Source organism: Neovison vison, chromosome 3 (genome assembly GCF_020171115.1).
Source record: "Neovison vison isolate M4711 chromosome 3, ASM_NN_V1, whole genome shotgun sequence".
Lineage (NCBI taxonomy): Eukaryota > Metazoa > Chordata > Mammalia > Carnivora > Mustelidae > Neogale > Neogale vison.
Genome location: NC_058093.1, coordinates 196,968,045 through 196,983,617, shown reverse-complemented (window position 1 = coordinate 196,983,617; position 15,573 = coordinate 196,968,045). Strand labels below are relative to the sequence as shown.

General features: G+C 44.0%; 1 protein-coding gene across 3 annotated transcripts in view; it reads left to right on the top strand.

The window, feature by feature from the left end:
• The window catches only part of CLIP1 (CAP-Gly domain containing linker protein 1), a 156,682-nt gene that overhangs the window by 70,474 nt on the left and 70,635 nt on the right, over window positions 1-15,573 (top strand). For all 3 annotated transcript variants that reach the window (XM_044243433.1, XM_044243432.1, XM_044243431.1), the window contains exons 2-3: window positions 967-1,161; window positions 5,223-5,794. In XM_044243433.1, the coding sequence (XP_044099368.1) occupies window positions 1,077-1,161; window positions 5,223-5,794 (657 nt within the window). In that variant the 5' untranslated portion in view covers window positions 967-1,076. The remainder of the gene's footprint in view (window positions 1-966; window positions 1,162-5,222; window positions 5,795-15,573) is intronic.

Sequence of the window (15,573 nt, the reverse complement as noted above, 5' to 3'; positions counted from 1 at the left end):
AGAACCCCAAAGCCTTTCCAGTCTTCTTTTTTTTTTTTAATTTTTAATTTTTTAAGTTAGTTTCAGAGGTAGAATTTAGCGATTCATCAGTTGGAAATAACACCCAGTGCTCATTACATCACGTGTGTGTCTCCTCTTCTTAGACTAAGACAAGATCCTATTTTGCCTGAGCCTCAAAGTTGTAGATTCATACCTGGTCTTGAGTAAATCAGAATTATATTGCATTTCTGGGGCATCTGGATGGCTCAGTGGGTTGGAGCCTCTGCCTTGGGCTCAGGTCATGATAACAGGGTCCTGGGATGGAGCCCCACATCAGGCTCTCTGCTCAGCGGGGAGCCTGCGTCCCCCCTCCCCACTCTGCCTGCCTCTCTGCCTCCTTGTGATCTCTGTCAAATAAATAAAATCTTAAAAAAAAAGAATTATATTGTGTTTCTATAGACAGAACAAAAAATTTTTTTTTCCTTAGGCACTTCCCAGATACAGCTTTTTCTTACAGAGTTTGAACCTTACTCTAGTCTCACATAGACATGGTTTTAGATCGAGCGTTGCATAATTCTGTGAACTTAAAAAAGTATGCAGTTAATACAGGCTTGTCATAAAACGTAAGCAACATAGAAATGAATAAAGTAAAAACTGAACACTCCCTTCTTCTCCTGCCATTAAGGTTGGTGCACATTTTTCGGAACTCCCTTCTGTGGACGGTGTGGACTTCAGGCACCATACCGAGCTCATAATGTTAAAGAGAAGTCAATGTATTGTTAGGCTCAACTGCTTGTTTTTAGTGTCATAAATTGCATCTCAGCATCATCTTCGTGTTTTAATCTAGCTTCCTGGATTTAGTGTGGAGACAGTTTGTCATCGTGTGTAAGGAAAAGTTGGCTGGTGAAAGCTGCTTTAATAATAGATGTTACTTCTGCTTTCTTCCTCCCATAGATTCTAAATTCTGTTTATATTTTTCTCCTGCAGATTTAACCCAGAGACTGACTTCACCATAGAAACACCTACAGTTGTATCAATGGTTGGGGCAAGATAGTGGCAACAGGCAAAGGAAGAACAGCTCTGACACACTAAGGACAATGAGTATGCTAAAACCAAGTGGGCTTAAGGCCCCCACCAAGATCCTTAAGCCTGGAAGTACAGCCTTGAAGACGCCTGCTGCCGGTAAGGATGATTCATATCTAAGTTAGAATCCTGTTTGAAAACTTTAAAAAGACGGCCTTAAACAATTTCATATTTTTGAAAATATTTGAAGAAGTTTTAATGAAAAGACATGGACCTTTAGGGGAACCTGGGTGCCTCAGTTGATTAGGGGTTTGACTTGTGGTTTTGGCTCGGGTTATGATCGATCTCAGGGTCCTGAGGTCCAGGCCTGTGTAGGGCTATGTGGTTAGTGGGGAGTCTGCTTGTCCCTCTCCCTCCCCCTCTATCATTCCCCCTGCTCATGCTCTCTTGCTCTCTCTTCAAAAGTATGGAATTTTATACCTAAAAATATTTTTTTAAGATTTATTTATTTGGGAGAGAGAGTGAGCGCGTGTGTGAGCAGGGTGGGGGGAGGGGCATAGGGAGAGAGAAGCCTGAAGGGGCCTCCCCACTGAGTGCCCACCGCCAGCACAGGGCTCGATCCCAGGACCCGGAGATCATGACCTGAGCCAAAAATCAAGAGTTTGCTGCTCAACTGACTGAACCGCCCAGGCTCTCCCTGTATCTACAAATTTTAAGGAAGAGCTCTTAGTTAATTTAGTGCAGGGTGCTTAAATAGTTAAGTGACTTCAGTATTTAATCCTTACAACGTTAAGATATTTTTTCTTGGGGTGCCTGGGTGGCTCAGTCGTTAAGCATCTGCCTTTCACTCAGGTCATGATCCCAGCGTCCTGGGATCGAGCCCTGCATTGGGCTCTCTGCTCTGCGGGAAGCCTGCTTCTCCCTCTCCCACTCCCTCTGCTTGTGTTTCCTCTCTCACTGTGTCTCTCTGTGTCAAATAAATTCTTCAAAAAGAAAAAAAAAAAAAAAGATAATTTTTCTCTCTGGGCCTCCCTGAACTCAACTGGGCTGTTTTCTTTGGGTTTAGGGATGTGTAAAGTAAAGAAGGATGACCCTGGCTTAAAAGATTTGATGACACTGAGTGATCTGAAGTTGGCCATTGGTGTCAAGGGAGCAGGCAGTGCACTGGCTTGAGTCTAGGCCACGCAGGAAACCCTCCCCATGTTGTAGGTGAACCCGTGGCCTTGATGGTCTCCAGCAGCCTCTCTTCCCTCTGCGCTCTGTCTCCTCCACCACTGTTTCAGTTTATAGCCCGTAATGACCCTGTAAGGTCTTCAATAGGAGAGTCAGGGCATCTGATGCTTTCTTTTCTGGTCTTTTCATGTGGTTTATATGCTATTAGATAGGTTATCAGCCATTCAGACAGGTGTCCACCATGAAATATTAAGTTCAACATTTTTCTTCAGATTTTTCCTTAAAACCTCATTGATCTTCCACAAGGGCAAGGATCTTTGTAGTTTTTTTTTCACTGCCCAAATTTACCCACATACCTAGAACATTGCCTGGCTCTTAACAGGAGCTCAGAAAATATTTATTGACTGAATGAAGATCCCAAGTTATTTACATTTTTTTCTCTTTTTATTTTTATTTTTTTAAAAGATTTTATTTATCTATTTGACAGACAGAGATCAGAAGTAGGCAGAGAGGCAGGCAGCGAGAGAGGAAGGGAAGCAAGGCTCCCTGGTTTGCAGAGAGCCTGATACGGGGTTCGATCCCAGGACACCAGGATCATGACCTGAGCTGAAGGCAGAGGCTTTAACCCATTGAGCCACCCAGGTGCCCCCTATTTTTAATTTTTTTAAATATTGTTTTATTTTATTTTTTTTTCGGTGTTCCCAAATTCATTTTTTTATGTACCACACCCTGTGCTCCATGCAATACGTGCCCTCCACAATACCTACCACCAGGCTCACCCAACCCCCCCACCTCCCTCTCCTCCAAAACCCTCAGTTTGTTTCTCAAAGTCCACAGTCTCCCATGGTTTGTCTCCCCCTCCGATTTCCATTTCGTGTATCATGATAAAACTGGGGTCTTACCAGGGAGGCCGTGAAACATGTTAGAGGAGAAGAAAGCTTTACTGTGGTGTCTCCTGTTCTCCTTCCCCTCCAAATCCTTCCTCTCTTTAGGACCCCTTTGAGTGTTGCCTGTTCCCTGCACCTCCCACGGTCATACTCAGCCCACCCCAGCACATTTTAGCATTGTCTTTTTCACTTTTTAGCACTTTTTGTGCACATCCCTTAGCATGTAAAGTCAGGCAGGGGATCATGAGAAATTCAACTTGGTTTCCTCAACAGTACTTGCTACACAGTGCGTGTTGTTATTAAGAGTAAAGCAGCTTATAAACACTAAAACGTAGATGCTTAAAAGGAGATCGTTTCCTGTTTGGGCCCTTTTTTGAAGATTGTTTTTCAGAAACTCATGCTCGCAGCACCCTGTCAGGAAGAACGGTTCATGTACACAACTGGAATGTATTCTAAGAAACTGACTTGGCTGGCCAGTCTTTGGCAGATTATTATCTGTTTGATTTGAGATAATTTATTGTCTTGTAAAAAACCAAAAAAACAAAAAAACCCTTCACAAGTCGAAATGACAGTCTCTTCTCATAGGTAGCGTAAGGGGATGTTCAGCACCCGCTATAAGCTGGCCAGACCACGGTTTCCCAATCTATCCACAGTTCATGCTTTCTTTCTTTCAATCAGACATCAGCCAGATGTGATCTCCTCCTCCAGGAGGCCTTCCCTGACTGCTCTGCCTAAAGGCCCTGTCTCCTCCACAGCACTTCTGTCATCTGAGATTACCTGGTGTGTCTCTTGACTGTTTCCACACCTCTAAGCTCTGAGCTCTAAAAGGGCATGGACTATGCTGTCTTGCTCTGTCCCCTACTGAGAACAATACTTGGGACTAGTGCTGGAGTGGTAGAAACCCATAGAAAGGCGGAGCATAAATAAGTACATTATTTTATTTTTAAACCTCTTTTTTAAAAAATTTATTTGACAGGAGAGACACAGTGAGAGCGGGAACACAAGCAGGGGGAGTAGGAGAGGGAGAAGCAGGCTCCCTGCTGAGCAAGGAGCCAGATGTGGGACTTGATCCCAGCACCCTGCGATCATAACCTGAGCCGAAGGCAAGCACTTAATGACTGAGCCAACCAGGCACCCCTGATTTAATAAAACTCTTTATATACTACTTTCCCCTTACAGGTAAAGAAATTGAGCTCAGAGAGATCATGTACCAGCTAAGGTCACAGTCTGCCTACTAAATGGTAGAGCACTTAAGAATGTGGGCTTTCTTTGCCAGTTCATACCAAATATTTAATAAATGCTTAGTGGTTGAATGCTTGAGTTTCTGGTATAAATATCACATGTTGGCAAAATATAACTTCTGTTTTTACCGCAGGGTAGAGATCGCATGAAGTCATCTTGCCTTAGCAGGGAGGTGCGCCAGGTGCTGTCTTTCCCCCTTGCTGTGCTTTCTGTCTCTGCCAGCGAAGGAATAGGGTTCACTTGGTGGTCTTGGAGTGAGATGGCAGGGCTGTGGCCTTGAATCTCCTCCTCCTCTAAGCCCGAGTGTGGATCTGTGGCTCCAGGGTCCTGGACTTGTCAGCCTTCCCTGACCACTCTAACCCGTGGGAATAGAGCCCATCTCCAGGGATCAGGAAGTTGTTTTCTCAAGATATGTGTGGCAGGGGAGGGGGAAAGAATGAAATCAGGCCTGTGTTATGAACTCGGGGAACGGGACTTTTTTCCCCACTTGCTTTGACTTTCCAGTCTTAATTGCCAATAAAGATTAAATCCTACTGGCTCACTGAGTTTTGACAGAATTGAAAATGGTAGTGATGGGCTGAGTCCTTTTTTTTTTTTTAAGTTTTATTGATTTAAGTGATCTCTACACCCAACATGGGGCTCAAACTCATGACCCTGAGATCAAGAGTCCATGTGCTTCCAACCAAGCCAGGCAGATGCCTGAATGGGTCAAGTACTTTTGGCCTCCTTGCTTTAAAAAAAAAAAAGAAAGAAAGAAAGAAAAAAGAACAGAATAGAAGGACAGATGTACAGAATATCTTAGAAGAGCCGTGAGTGCTCCTGTTGCTTGGGCTTTCTCCAGTTTATTTTCTTCCTAGTTATGAGTTGTCTGCTTGCATATGAGATTGAGTCTTTTCTGATCCTTTCTTCTCTTTGCAGTTGTAGCTCCGGTAGAAAGAACAACATCCAGTGAGAAAGCATCAAACACACCGTCCTCTGAGGCACAAGAGGAGTTTGTGGATGACTTTCGCGTTGGGGAGAGAGTTTGGGTGAATGGGAATAAGCCTGGATTCATCCAGTTTCTGGGAGAAACCCAGTTTGCCCCAGGCCAATGGGCCGGGATTGTTTTAGATGAACCCATAGGCAAGAATGATGGCTCGGTGGCAGGAGTTCGGTATTTCCAGTGTGAGCCTCTAAAAGGCATTTTCACCCGCCCTTCAAAGCTAACAAGGAAGGTGCAGGCAGAAGATGAGGCTAACGGCCTGCAGACAACGCCTGCTTCCAGAACGACTTCGCCTCTGTCCACCTCCGCAGCCAGCATGATGACCCCCTCCCCAGCAGCCCCTTCAAATATCCCCCATAAATCAGCCCAGCCAACAACAAAGGAATCTTCAGCTATGTCTCAGATCAGCAACCTTACAAAAACTGCCAGTGAATCTATCTCCAACCTCTCAGAGGCCGGTTCCATCAAGAAAGGAGAGAGAGAGCTCAAAATTGGAGACAGAGTATTGGTGAGTCTAGAAACCTTCTGAGGTCATTGTGTTGAACTGACGAATGGTTGAAATGCACACAGACAGACTCGGAGTCTGTTCTAGAAAGACCATTCATTAATAGAGAAATTACCCAGCTTTTCTAGTGTTTGGTTTATGTGTGAACATGGAACAAACTAGAAGCTGACTCTATGGTTTGAGTGTAGTTATGAGCTTAAGTTTATAATGATTGGTTTTGATTTTGTCAACCAGTTTAGCCAAAGGAACATTGAGTTTATTACTTGTAACTTACTTGACAAAACAAGCTCAGAATTGGACTGGGGTGCCTTTATAAAAGGTTTTTTCCCCTTGGTTTGTAGTTTTTGCTGGAAGGATGGTGTGTGGGCATGTATAAGATCCTGCTTCCTGAGGTGTCTTGAAAAACTCAGGCATCATAGGAAGTTACTTCAGAATTTTTGTGCCTTAGAAATAATCTCTGGTATCTTTTCCTTTAAGGTTGGGAGTTATCTGCTTAAGATCTAGGAAGAGGAAGGCAATGTATAGTAGTTTCTACTTAATAATAAGCAAGAAACAATGTATAAAGTCAATGCTGTGACTAGTGATTTTGTTCTTTGATTTTATTTATTTATTTGACAGAGAGAGAAAGAACACAAGCAGGGGGAGTGGGAGAGGGAGAAGCAGGTTCCCCGCTGAGCAGGGAGCCCAAGGCAGGGCTTTGATCCCAGGATCCTGGGATCAACACCTGAGCCAAAGGCAGATGCTTAACCGACTGAGCCACCCAGGTGCCCAGTTTGTTCTTTGTTTTGAACAAGAGGCCAGAGCTGACCCCCAGCTCTGCCTTTGTGACCTCAGCAAGTTCTTTAACTTCGAGGTTCCTCATCTGTAAGAATGAGATGATACTGGTACTAACCATCTAGCATCATTGAAAGGATTATGTTAGATAATGCATATAAAATTCTTAGCAGTGCCTGGGATACAGCAAACACTCAGGCAACTCTGTCTCTCCCTGATGGAAATTTGAAGCTTTACTATTTTACTCTTCCCACACTTCAGTCAGTTCAGTGTAGGGCCTGAAGTTGGCCAGCAGTCTTTGACCCGGTGTTCTGCCTTTCCTTCTATCTGTTCAGCAGCTGTAAATTCCTCCAGGCCTGGCAGCTTCCAGGAATGCTGCAGGAGGATGAGAAGAGCTCTTAGCCCTTAGTGTACCATATGTCTCATGGAACATTTCCACAGTGCTCTGGAGCAGCCTTGGGGGGAGACAGAGGCTCAGGGGAGTGGAGTCACCAGTCCAAGGGCTCCCAACCCAAAGAGGGGTGGACCTGTCCTTTAAACTGTGGTCTTTTTACTCCAGGGCCTTTTGTGGAGAGCTAATGATTGATAGTATAGTTGTAAAGTTGGAAGTATTTTTGATGACTGTTGTCTTACGGATAAGGAAGCTTAAGCCCAGAGAAATGAAGTGACTATCTAATCGCGTAGTGCGTTCTCAGCAGATTGTAGAGTTAGAACCCAGAACTTCTGCCTCCCAGGCCCATAGCACCTCCATGCATTGAGGAGGCCTCACTTATCTTTGGGGGTCCACTAATACTTCTTACTGTTACGAGGTTCCTTCTGGATCCCTTAGTTTCAAGGTCAGTAGGTTCCCTCTTCAGTTACAATCACCATGAATTTCAAAGGTTGATGCATCAGAACTTAAAGCATTTTTAAGATAGCATTTCTGTGGGATGGAGCTCAACCTGTATCTTGTTTGTTTAGCTGATGGTCACTGATGGGCCATCTTTGAATTTGGTACAGCTGCTCTTTTGTGGCAACAAAGACTTTTTGATGCCCATTTTTTTTTTTAAGATTTTATTTATTTATTTGACAGAGAGAAATCACAAGTAGACGGAGAGGCAGGCAGAGAGAGAGAGAGGGAAGCAGGCTCCCTGCTGAGCAGAGAGCCCGATGTGGGACTCGATCCCAGGACCCTGAGATCATGACCTGAGCCGAAGGCAGTGGCTTAACCCACTGAGCCACCCAGGCGCCCCTTGATGCCCATTTTTTTTAAAGGATCTTTTTATTTTTAAGTAATCTCTATACCAATCATGGTATTTGAACTCACTACCCAAGATTGAGAGTCATGATGCTTACTTTTTTTTCTTCTTTGCTGTATAGATATTGCTACCATGAATCTTCTAAAGTTTTTTCTGGGTATATATCTTACTTTTATAGGATAACTTCACAGAGGTGGAATTACTAGGTTAAACGGCATAGACAGATTTTAAGGCTTACGGCCCATACTTACCTAGTGAGCTTTGGTTAAATCAGAAACCTATGACCTCAGCAGAGGACCACCTTATAGATGAGACTGCAGATCGTATGCAGTGCTGTCCTAAGCTGTCCTAAGCGCTTATCTGTAAAGACCTCTTTCCCATTCAAGAAAGGACAGGACACACTTTCAAAACAAGAAACTCTACCTTTCCTCTGGCCATTGTGACAAACAGGTGATTGAAATACTGGTCCAGGAGCATACTGCTTGGCTGCTAAGACAGCCGGGATGACATGGTCAGCTTGGTTTAACTGACAACCAAAGGCTTCCAGGAGGCTGTCGTGATTAAAGTGGACCTGAAGGATAGGAATTGGCCTGGCAGCAGGAAGTGGTGGTGGGAAGACGGAGCCTTCCCGCTGAGGGAAGACAGACTCCCTGAGACGGGAAGGCTTTGGCGTGTTTGGGGAAAAGGCCAGTATCCTTCCGTAGACGCAGTTAGCGTGTGGTGGGAGGTGAGCCTGGCTGATGATGTGGGGTCTGCAGGGACGAGTGCCATGGGGCCTACAAGGACAGGCTGTTCTCATTAAGAACAACGAGAGTGATGTTGGATTTGTAGCTTGGGAACGCTACTCTGGCTGCTTTGTAAGAGTGGATTGGACGTGGGTAAGAACAGGTTGGAGGTGACCATTCTTTGAGGAGGTTGGAAGTTGGAGGAGAGCTCAGAGGTCAGCCTGGAGGAGTGTTGGGTCTCAGAAAGATTTTATTTTCTTTTTTTCAAGATGACAGGGTCTGGGGTATTTATATCCTAACTAAACTTAGCTAGACTCAGGGAACAGGTTAAAGATACAGTAAAGAGGGGGGTCAGTGGTGAATAAGGTTCCTGGAAGGAAGTGGCGCCCCCCAGCTCACCCAGGGGGATCGCTTGGCCTTTGATTAAAGGAGGGAGACTTCCTGGAGGTCTATGGGAAGAAGGAAGGAGACTGTGCAGATGCTGTTCAGGTCGTAGAGACTTGAACGGTGTATTTCTAGGAAAACTTTAATGACATGTCCAAAACTAGTGTACTTGGAACAGAATTTCATTTGAATCTGTGAGAATCTGAAGTCATATGAGTATGTTATCAGAAGCAATAAAATGATTTACTGCCTTTGGTTAGTATTTCTGGGAGAAATTACAGGAGTACCTTAGAACCACAGCATTTTAGAGCTGGAAAGAATCTTTTGAGATCACCAAATGTCTCTTTTATAATACTGAAGCCCATCAGCGCCTGGGTGGCTCAGTTAAGTATCTGCCTTTGTCTCAGGTCATGATCCGAGATCCTGGGATCAAACCTCATATTGGCTCCCTGCTCAGCGGGAGCCTGCTTCTCCCTGTCCCTCTGTTGCTGCTGCTGCTCTCTCTCTCTATTTCTGTCAAATAAATAAATAAATTTTAAAAATCTAAAAAAAAATCCATACATATATATGATATGAAATATAGATGTATATTATATATACACACATATATGTATGTATGTGTGTGTGTATGTATATAGTATACTGAAGTCCAGAGAAGAAACAGGACTTGCCTTAGGTTGTATAGGTGTGTGATAAATATGTTCATGTCTCATTGTGTCCTCACGCCCCAGTTCACCTGTTTTTTTCTCCTTTAACATGCTGCCTTGCTTAATAGAAATCTTTGATTTAGAAATAGGAAACATTTTTACTTCAAGATTAATTTATTAAGGAAATTAGGTTTAGAAATCTAAAGTATTTGATCTGGAATTTTCCTAATTAAAGAAAAATGCTGTTGATAACCAAAATCCCAGTGAAACTAAGATCGTTCGATCCCTATTATGTGAGGTTTGGTCTAGAATTTTCCCAGTCCTACCCACAGGGCCCCCTCATGGCTCTTGCCATGCTGAACTAGTGCAGAGGAGAGGGAGGTGAGCTTGCCTTCTCCAAACCTTCGCCCTGTGTAACTTTGCTTCTTCCCTCCATTGCAGGAGGAGAGAGCAGGTAGGTTTCTGCATTGGGTGCGATGTCCAGCCAGACGAGCTGAGTGAGAGCCAGGCAGAAGCTCAAGTTATGACTGCATCAGGCACGTGTGTCTCAGGAAGGCAGTCAGTGCTTGCAGAAGCTCCCCCTTGTCACCTCTCCCCCGCACCTTATGCTCATAGTCACCAGTGGAACGAATTAGCCGCAGAGTAAGCTGTGCTGATTTGGGTTTAGTATCTGGAGGCTCGAGGCGGGACCTCAGAGCTGCTTGTCGCAAACCCGTCTGGGTCTTTGCCATGTGTCTCTGGCCTCCCTGTGCTCCCATCTGTCCTCACGAATACCTCATGCAGCTCACTGAAGGCTGCTTTCTGCTGCGGTTTGCTGGACTCTCGGAAACATACCTCTTTGCAGACTGGGAGTCTCTGGGGTAACTAATTGCCCTGGTTGTTTTTCAGACGGTCTTGCTGCGTTTTTAAGGTATATTTGATTATTCGAGGAGGCTACTGACTTCCAGCTGTTGTGTTTCAACACAACTGTGTGTTCTATGCTGAATTCTTAGCTTATGACTGTACATGGGGAGACGTTTCAGCATTTTATTTTTGAAACGACATGATTTATTTTTTTACGAGCCTCTCCCAGAGCTCTTATACGAAGAATCTTGCAGTGTAGATCTGTAGGTCTTTCGGATACTGTGAAAGAGGAAAAAGTCTTCCTGAGAGTCAAAAAAGAACTTTATTCATAAGGGTTTTTTTTTGTGTACTTGAACCTTAAAAGAACTACAGTTCACGCAGCACGTACTTCCTTCTTGTGTCTTTCTTGATTTGTTCAGTTATGTTCGTGAGATTTATCTGTACTTACTTAAAACATGCCCGTGGCAGGGCCATTTAGTGTAAATACTTCATAATATACTTCTGTAGATTGGAGGCATTTCTACACTAGTAAATACAACTCTATTTATTTTTAAAGATTTATTTATTTGAAAGAGAGAGAATGAGAGAGAGCACAAGGAGGGGGAGGGTCAGAGGGAGAAGCAGATTCCCTGCTGACCAGGGAGCAGGATGCGGATCCTGGGACTCCGGGATCATGACCTGAGCTGAAGGCAGTCGCTTAACTGACTGAGCCATTCTGAGATCATGACCTGAGCCGAAAGCAGAGACTTTAACCCACCGAGCCACGCAGGCGCCCCGCCCCAATGATTTTTAATAAATGTATACAATTAGGAAGTCACTATAATTCAGTTTTAGAATATTTCTCTCACCCTAAGAAGTTCCCTCTTACCAATTGGCAAGGCATTTCTTCTCCACCTCCAACCCCAGGCAATCACCGATCTGCCTCCTGGCATCCACCTTTCCTGGACATTTTGTATAAATGCCATCGTTTAACAGAGGTTTTTTTTTGTGTCTGGCTTCCACATAAATTTTGTTTTAAGGCCCACCGTGTTGTAGTTCATTGGTTCTCATGACTAAAATACTCTGTTTTATGGATAAACATTTTATTTATCCATTCACTATTTACTTAAGTTTTTGTTAAAGGGATTCATGCTCCTAGTTCAAAATATCCTGATTTTGGTACTTACAAGTTTGTATGAAAGAGTTAGTAGTTCTGTGCCCACATTACCCCCCGCTCTACCCCATCCCTCCTTTTCTTCCTGGGAAGAGAAGATGGATTTCAAGAGTTAACACGCAAGTCAAACATAACTTTTTCTTCTTTTAACCATTGTCTTCATAATTATGCCATCTTTACCTGTTTGTTCTCAGGCGAGTTAGAGTTTATGAGAGAGTATCTGTTCTACATCATCTGTGCTCGTCATGTTAATTTTCGAAGGGGATTTATTTACTGTCATCTCTTACAGATTGATGGCATAAAGGGAGTAAAGAAACCACAATGTTTGTTTAGCCTAGAGAACCTGTAACAGCTGTATTGAATACCCTCCAGTCCATTCAGGAAATATGTTGATTGTCTCCTCTGTGCCAGACCTTGCTATAGACCTCTCGGTGCTATAGATTTGCAGTGACCAAAACCAACACACTGCTATCTCATAGGGCTTCCCATCACGTTCAGATAAAAATCTAACTTCCTTCCCAGGACCCGCAGGGCCCACATGCTCTGCACCTGCCCACCCTCTCAGAGCTCCCCTTCCTCCACCCGTCTCCCTGCCTCACCCCACTCAGCTACCCTGGCTTCTGTGCTGTTTCCTAAGCCCCAGACTCATCTGCACCTTGGGATTTGCTGTTTCTTCTGCTTGGAATGTTCTACCCCTATGTCTCGGCATGCTTGATGCCTTGTAGTCAGGCATTGGAGCCTTGGCTCAGAGGTTACCTCCTCGGGGACCCTTTCCCTGTCACCTACGCAGGCAGTGTGACATCACCCATTTTGTTTTGTTTCTTAGCCCTTTATGCTACTTAAAACGTTCTTCTCAGTTATTTACTTGTTCATTGTCCATTTCCCCCGACTAGAATTTAGGCTCTGTGGAAGTCTAGAAACTTTGTATGGCATTCATGTTCATCTCCCCAGCACTTAGGATAGTGCCTGCCAACCTGATAGGTACCCCTAAAGATTGCTAAAGAGCTAGAGGGTTTTAGGTATAGCTGTCACATATTTTCAAAATGGAGGAGTAAAATTGTAAGGTATGACAAGAGGTAAAAACAGGACAGGAAGGTTTTACCCTTCTCTGTGGGAGACTTGCCTGGAGGGAACAACCCAAAAGGGGTTGGGTCTCTAGTTGAGGTAATAGAAAATACCTATGCTGGCACCTTCATTTCGCAGCTGATTAAATTTTCAGTCAGAGCTAAATCTGACTTGGTAAGTACCAATTAGCCATATTTACCTTTTTATAAGTAAACGGCTTGGGACATCTAGGTGGCTCAGTCTGTTCAGCAGCCCACTCTTGGTTTCAGTTCAAGGTCCTGCACAGGGCTTGGTGCTCAGCAGGAAGTCTGCTTGAAAGTCCCTCTCTCTCCCTCTCCATCTGTGTCTCCCACTGCTTGCTCGCTCCCCCCGCCTTAAATAAATCTAAAAAAAAAGAAAAAAAGAAAAAAAAAGCTGCTTCACTTAGAACAGGGCAAGTTAGAGACCAGTCCACAAATCTGAGATTTTCTAAAGCATGATGACTGGCTTCATTTTCCTTTAGTTGAGTTTCTAGTTTAAATTAATTTTGTCTCCAGTAGTGACTTCTAATTTTGACTTAGACTGACCACAGTTGAGTTAATATTCTCATAGCTTGAGAGTAAAGATAGGAAATGGTAGTTATTTGTGTTTGCCATGGATCTAGTTTTTTGTTTTTATGTTGAAATTTTTTTTCTCTAAGAATCTTGATATCATCCCCTAACACATAGATTGAAAATTGGGTCTTATACCTTATGTAACTGCACCTACTAAAATACTGTGGATTCTCTAAAACACTTGAGAAGTAAAACTAACTTTATGCAATCATGTATAAATGCTTAGGAAAAAAATCTAACTGTAGAGTGATTAAGCAGAAAAGCATTTGAGTGATTTTAGGACTTCATGTGACTTCCTGTCTCTGTTGAAGAGCAACCACTGATGATATTTTGAGCAGCCACTGATGATATTTTACAGGAAGAGGGAAAGCATATTGTTTGTCATATGAGTCAAAAGTTCAAAGTTTGGGGGCGCCTGGGTGGCTCAGTGGGTTAAAGCTTCTGCTTTCAGCTCAGGTCATGATCCCAGGGTCCTGGGATCAAAGCCCCGCATCGGGCTCTCTGCTTGGCAGGGAACCTGCTTCCCTTCCCCTCTCTCTGCCTACTTGTGATCTCTTTCAAGTAAACAAATTTTTAAAATCTTAAAAAAAGGAATTCAAAGTTTGGTATAGAAAAAGTATAGAAAACCACCCATCCTAGGAACCAGTAGTCATACATTTCAAATAGATTTTGTGGCATGGTATTTTTTTCTTCAGGGTAAATCTATATTTTATTGCATTTAGAGAAATAGTTCCTTATCTGCAATTTGTGATATTTTTAACTTTATTTTAAAAGATTTTTTAAAAAGTTTATTTGACACAGAAAGACACAACAAGAGAGGGAACACAAGCAGAGGGAGTGGGAGAGGGAGAAGCAGGCTTCCCGCTGAGCAGGGAGCCCAATGCAGGGCTTGATCCCAGGACCCTGGGATCATAACCTGAGCTGAAGGCAGGTGCTTAACAACTGAGCCACCTAGGCGCCCCTATTTTTAACTTTTTAAATTTTTATCCTTTTATAGTAAATGACGTTTATTTTCCATAAATTCATTTGGAGGGAAGGAGAAAAGTCAGTTTCCCTTACCTAATGATGGTCCTTCTGAAAGAGTCTCCATTCATTCCATGGAATTGGATAGGTTGCTTGATCTGAGGATTTTGTACTTTTAATTCATAAAGAGGACTTTCTTTGAAGAGAGTGGTCAAGGGTGCCTGGGTGGGTCAGTCGGTTAAGCGTCTGCCTTCATCTCAGGTCATGATCTTGGGTTCTGGGGATCGAGCCCCATGTCGAGGTCCCTGCTCTGCGGAGTCTGCTTCTCCCTCTCCCTCTGCCTCTTACTCCCTGCTCAAGCTCTGTCTCTGTCTCTCTGTGTTTCAAATAAATAAATAAAATCTTAAAAAAAGAAGAAGAAGAGAGTGGCCAGAGGGTGAGACTTGGAGAGCAGCTCCGCTCTCCTCTCTGAGTGAAGCTTTTCCCACGTGGGCCATGCAGATAGGGTGTCTGTCCTTGTGGATTTTGCCAGGTAGGATTCAGAGCCCTCTGGTGTGGAAACCCTTCCTGCCCTGTTGTGTATAGGGATAAGGTTTCAGGCCCATGTGGACTCTGATATGAACAATGAAACCTCCTTTTTGACTAAAGGCTTTTTCCACACCAATCATGTATGTAGGGCTTCTTACCACTGTGAACTTTTCTATCAATGGCAGGGCTGCTTTGATTCCTGAAGCTTCTCTGACAAATAACACAAGCATGGGGTTTCTGTCCAGTGTGGAGTTTTTCATGAATGGCTCGACTCTCTGGTTGACTCAAGTTTCTCCCACACTCCATGCCCTGGTGAGGCTTCTTCCCCGTGTGTGTTCACTGATGTTTAACAGGTTTGCCTTCGGCCCTGAAGCTGCTCCCACAGTTGGTACACTCAGCGGGCCTTTGGCCAGCGTGGATTCTTTCATGCAAGGTTAGATTGCTTTTTTACCTGCAGGATTTTCCCACATTCCTGATACTCAATATCCTCTGTCTGACTCCAGGTGACTCTTTCTGTGGTGTTCTAGAATCTGGGGGTTTTTGTTCCGGCTTCTCTCTTCTGAAAGAATTCTGAAATTCCCAGCTCGAGGATCCTGGGGCCTTGAGTGGTCCTGTTTGTGCTGAGCTTCAGTTGTCCGACTGAAATACGCTATATTCTGGCCACCTCTTCTGTGACAGGCCAGCAGGGTAGCTGCTGGAAATCCAGATGCATCCACGCCTGCCAAAGGGTCTTAATCACCACCTCTCATAGGCTGCTTCCCTTGGCTCTTGTTGAACGCCACAGCCGCGTGGACCAGCAGACAGACCCCGCTGGCCTGCTTGTGGTATCTTTTTAAATAAAGCTTCTGAATGAGGCCTGTGGTTTGCTT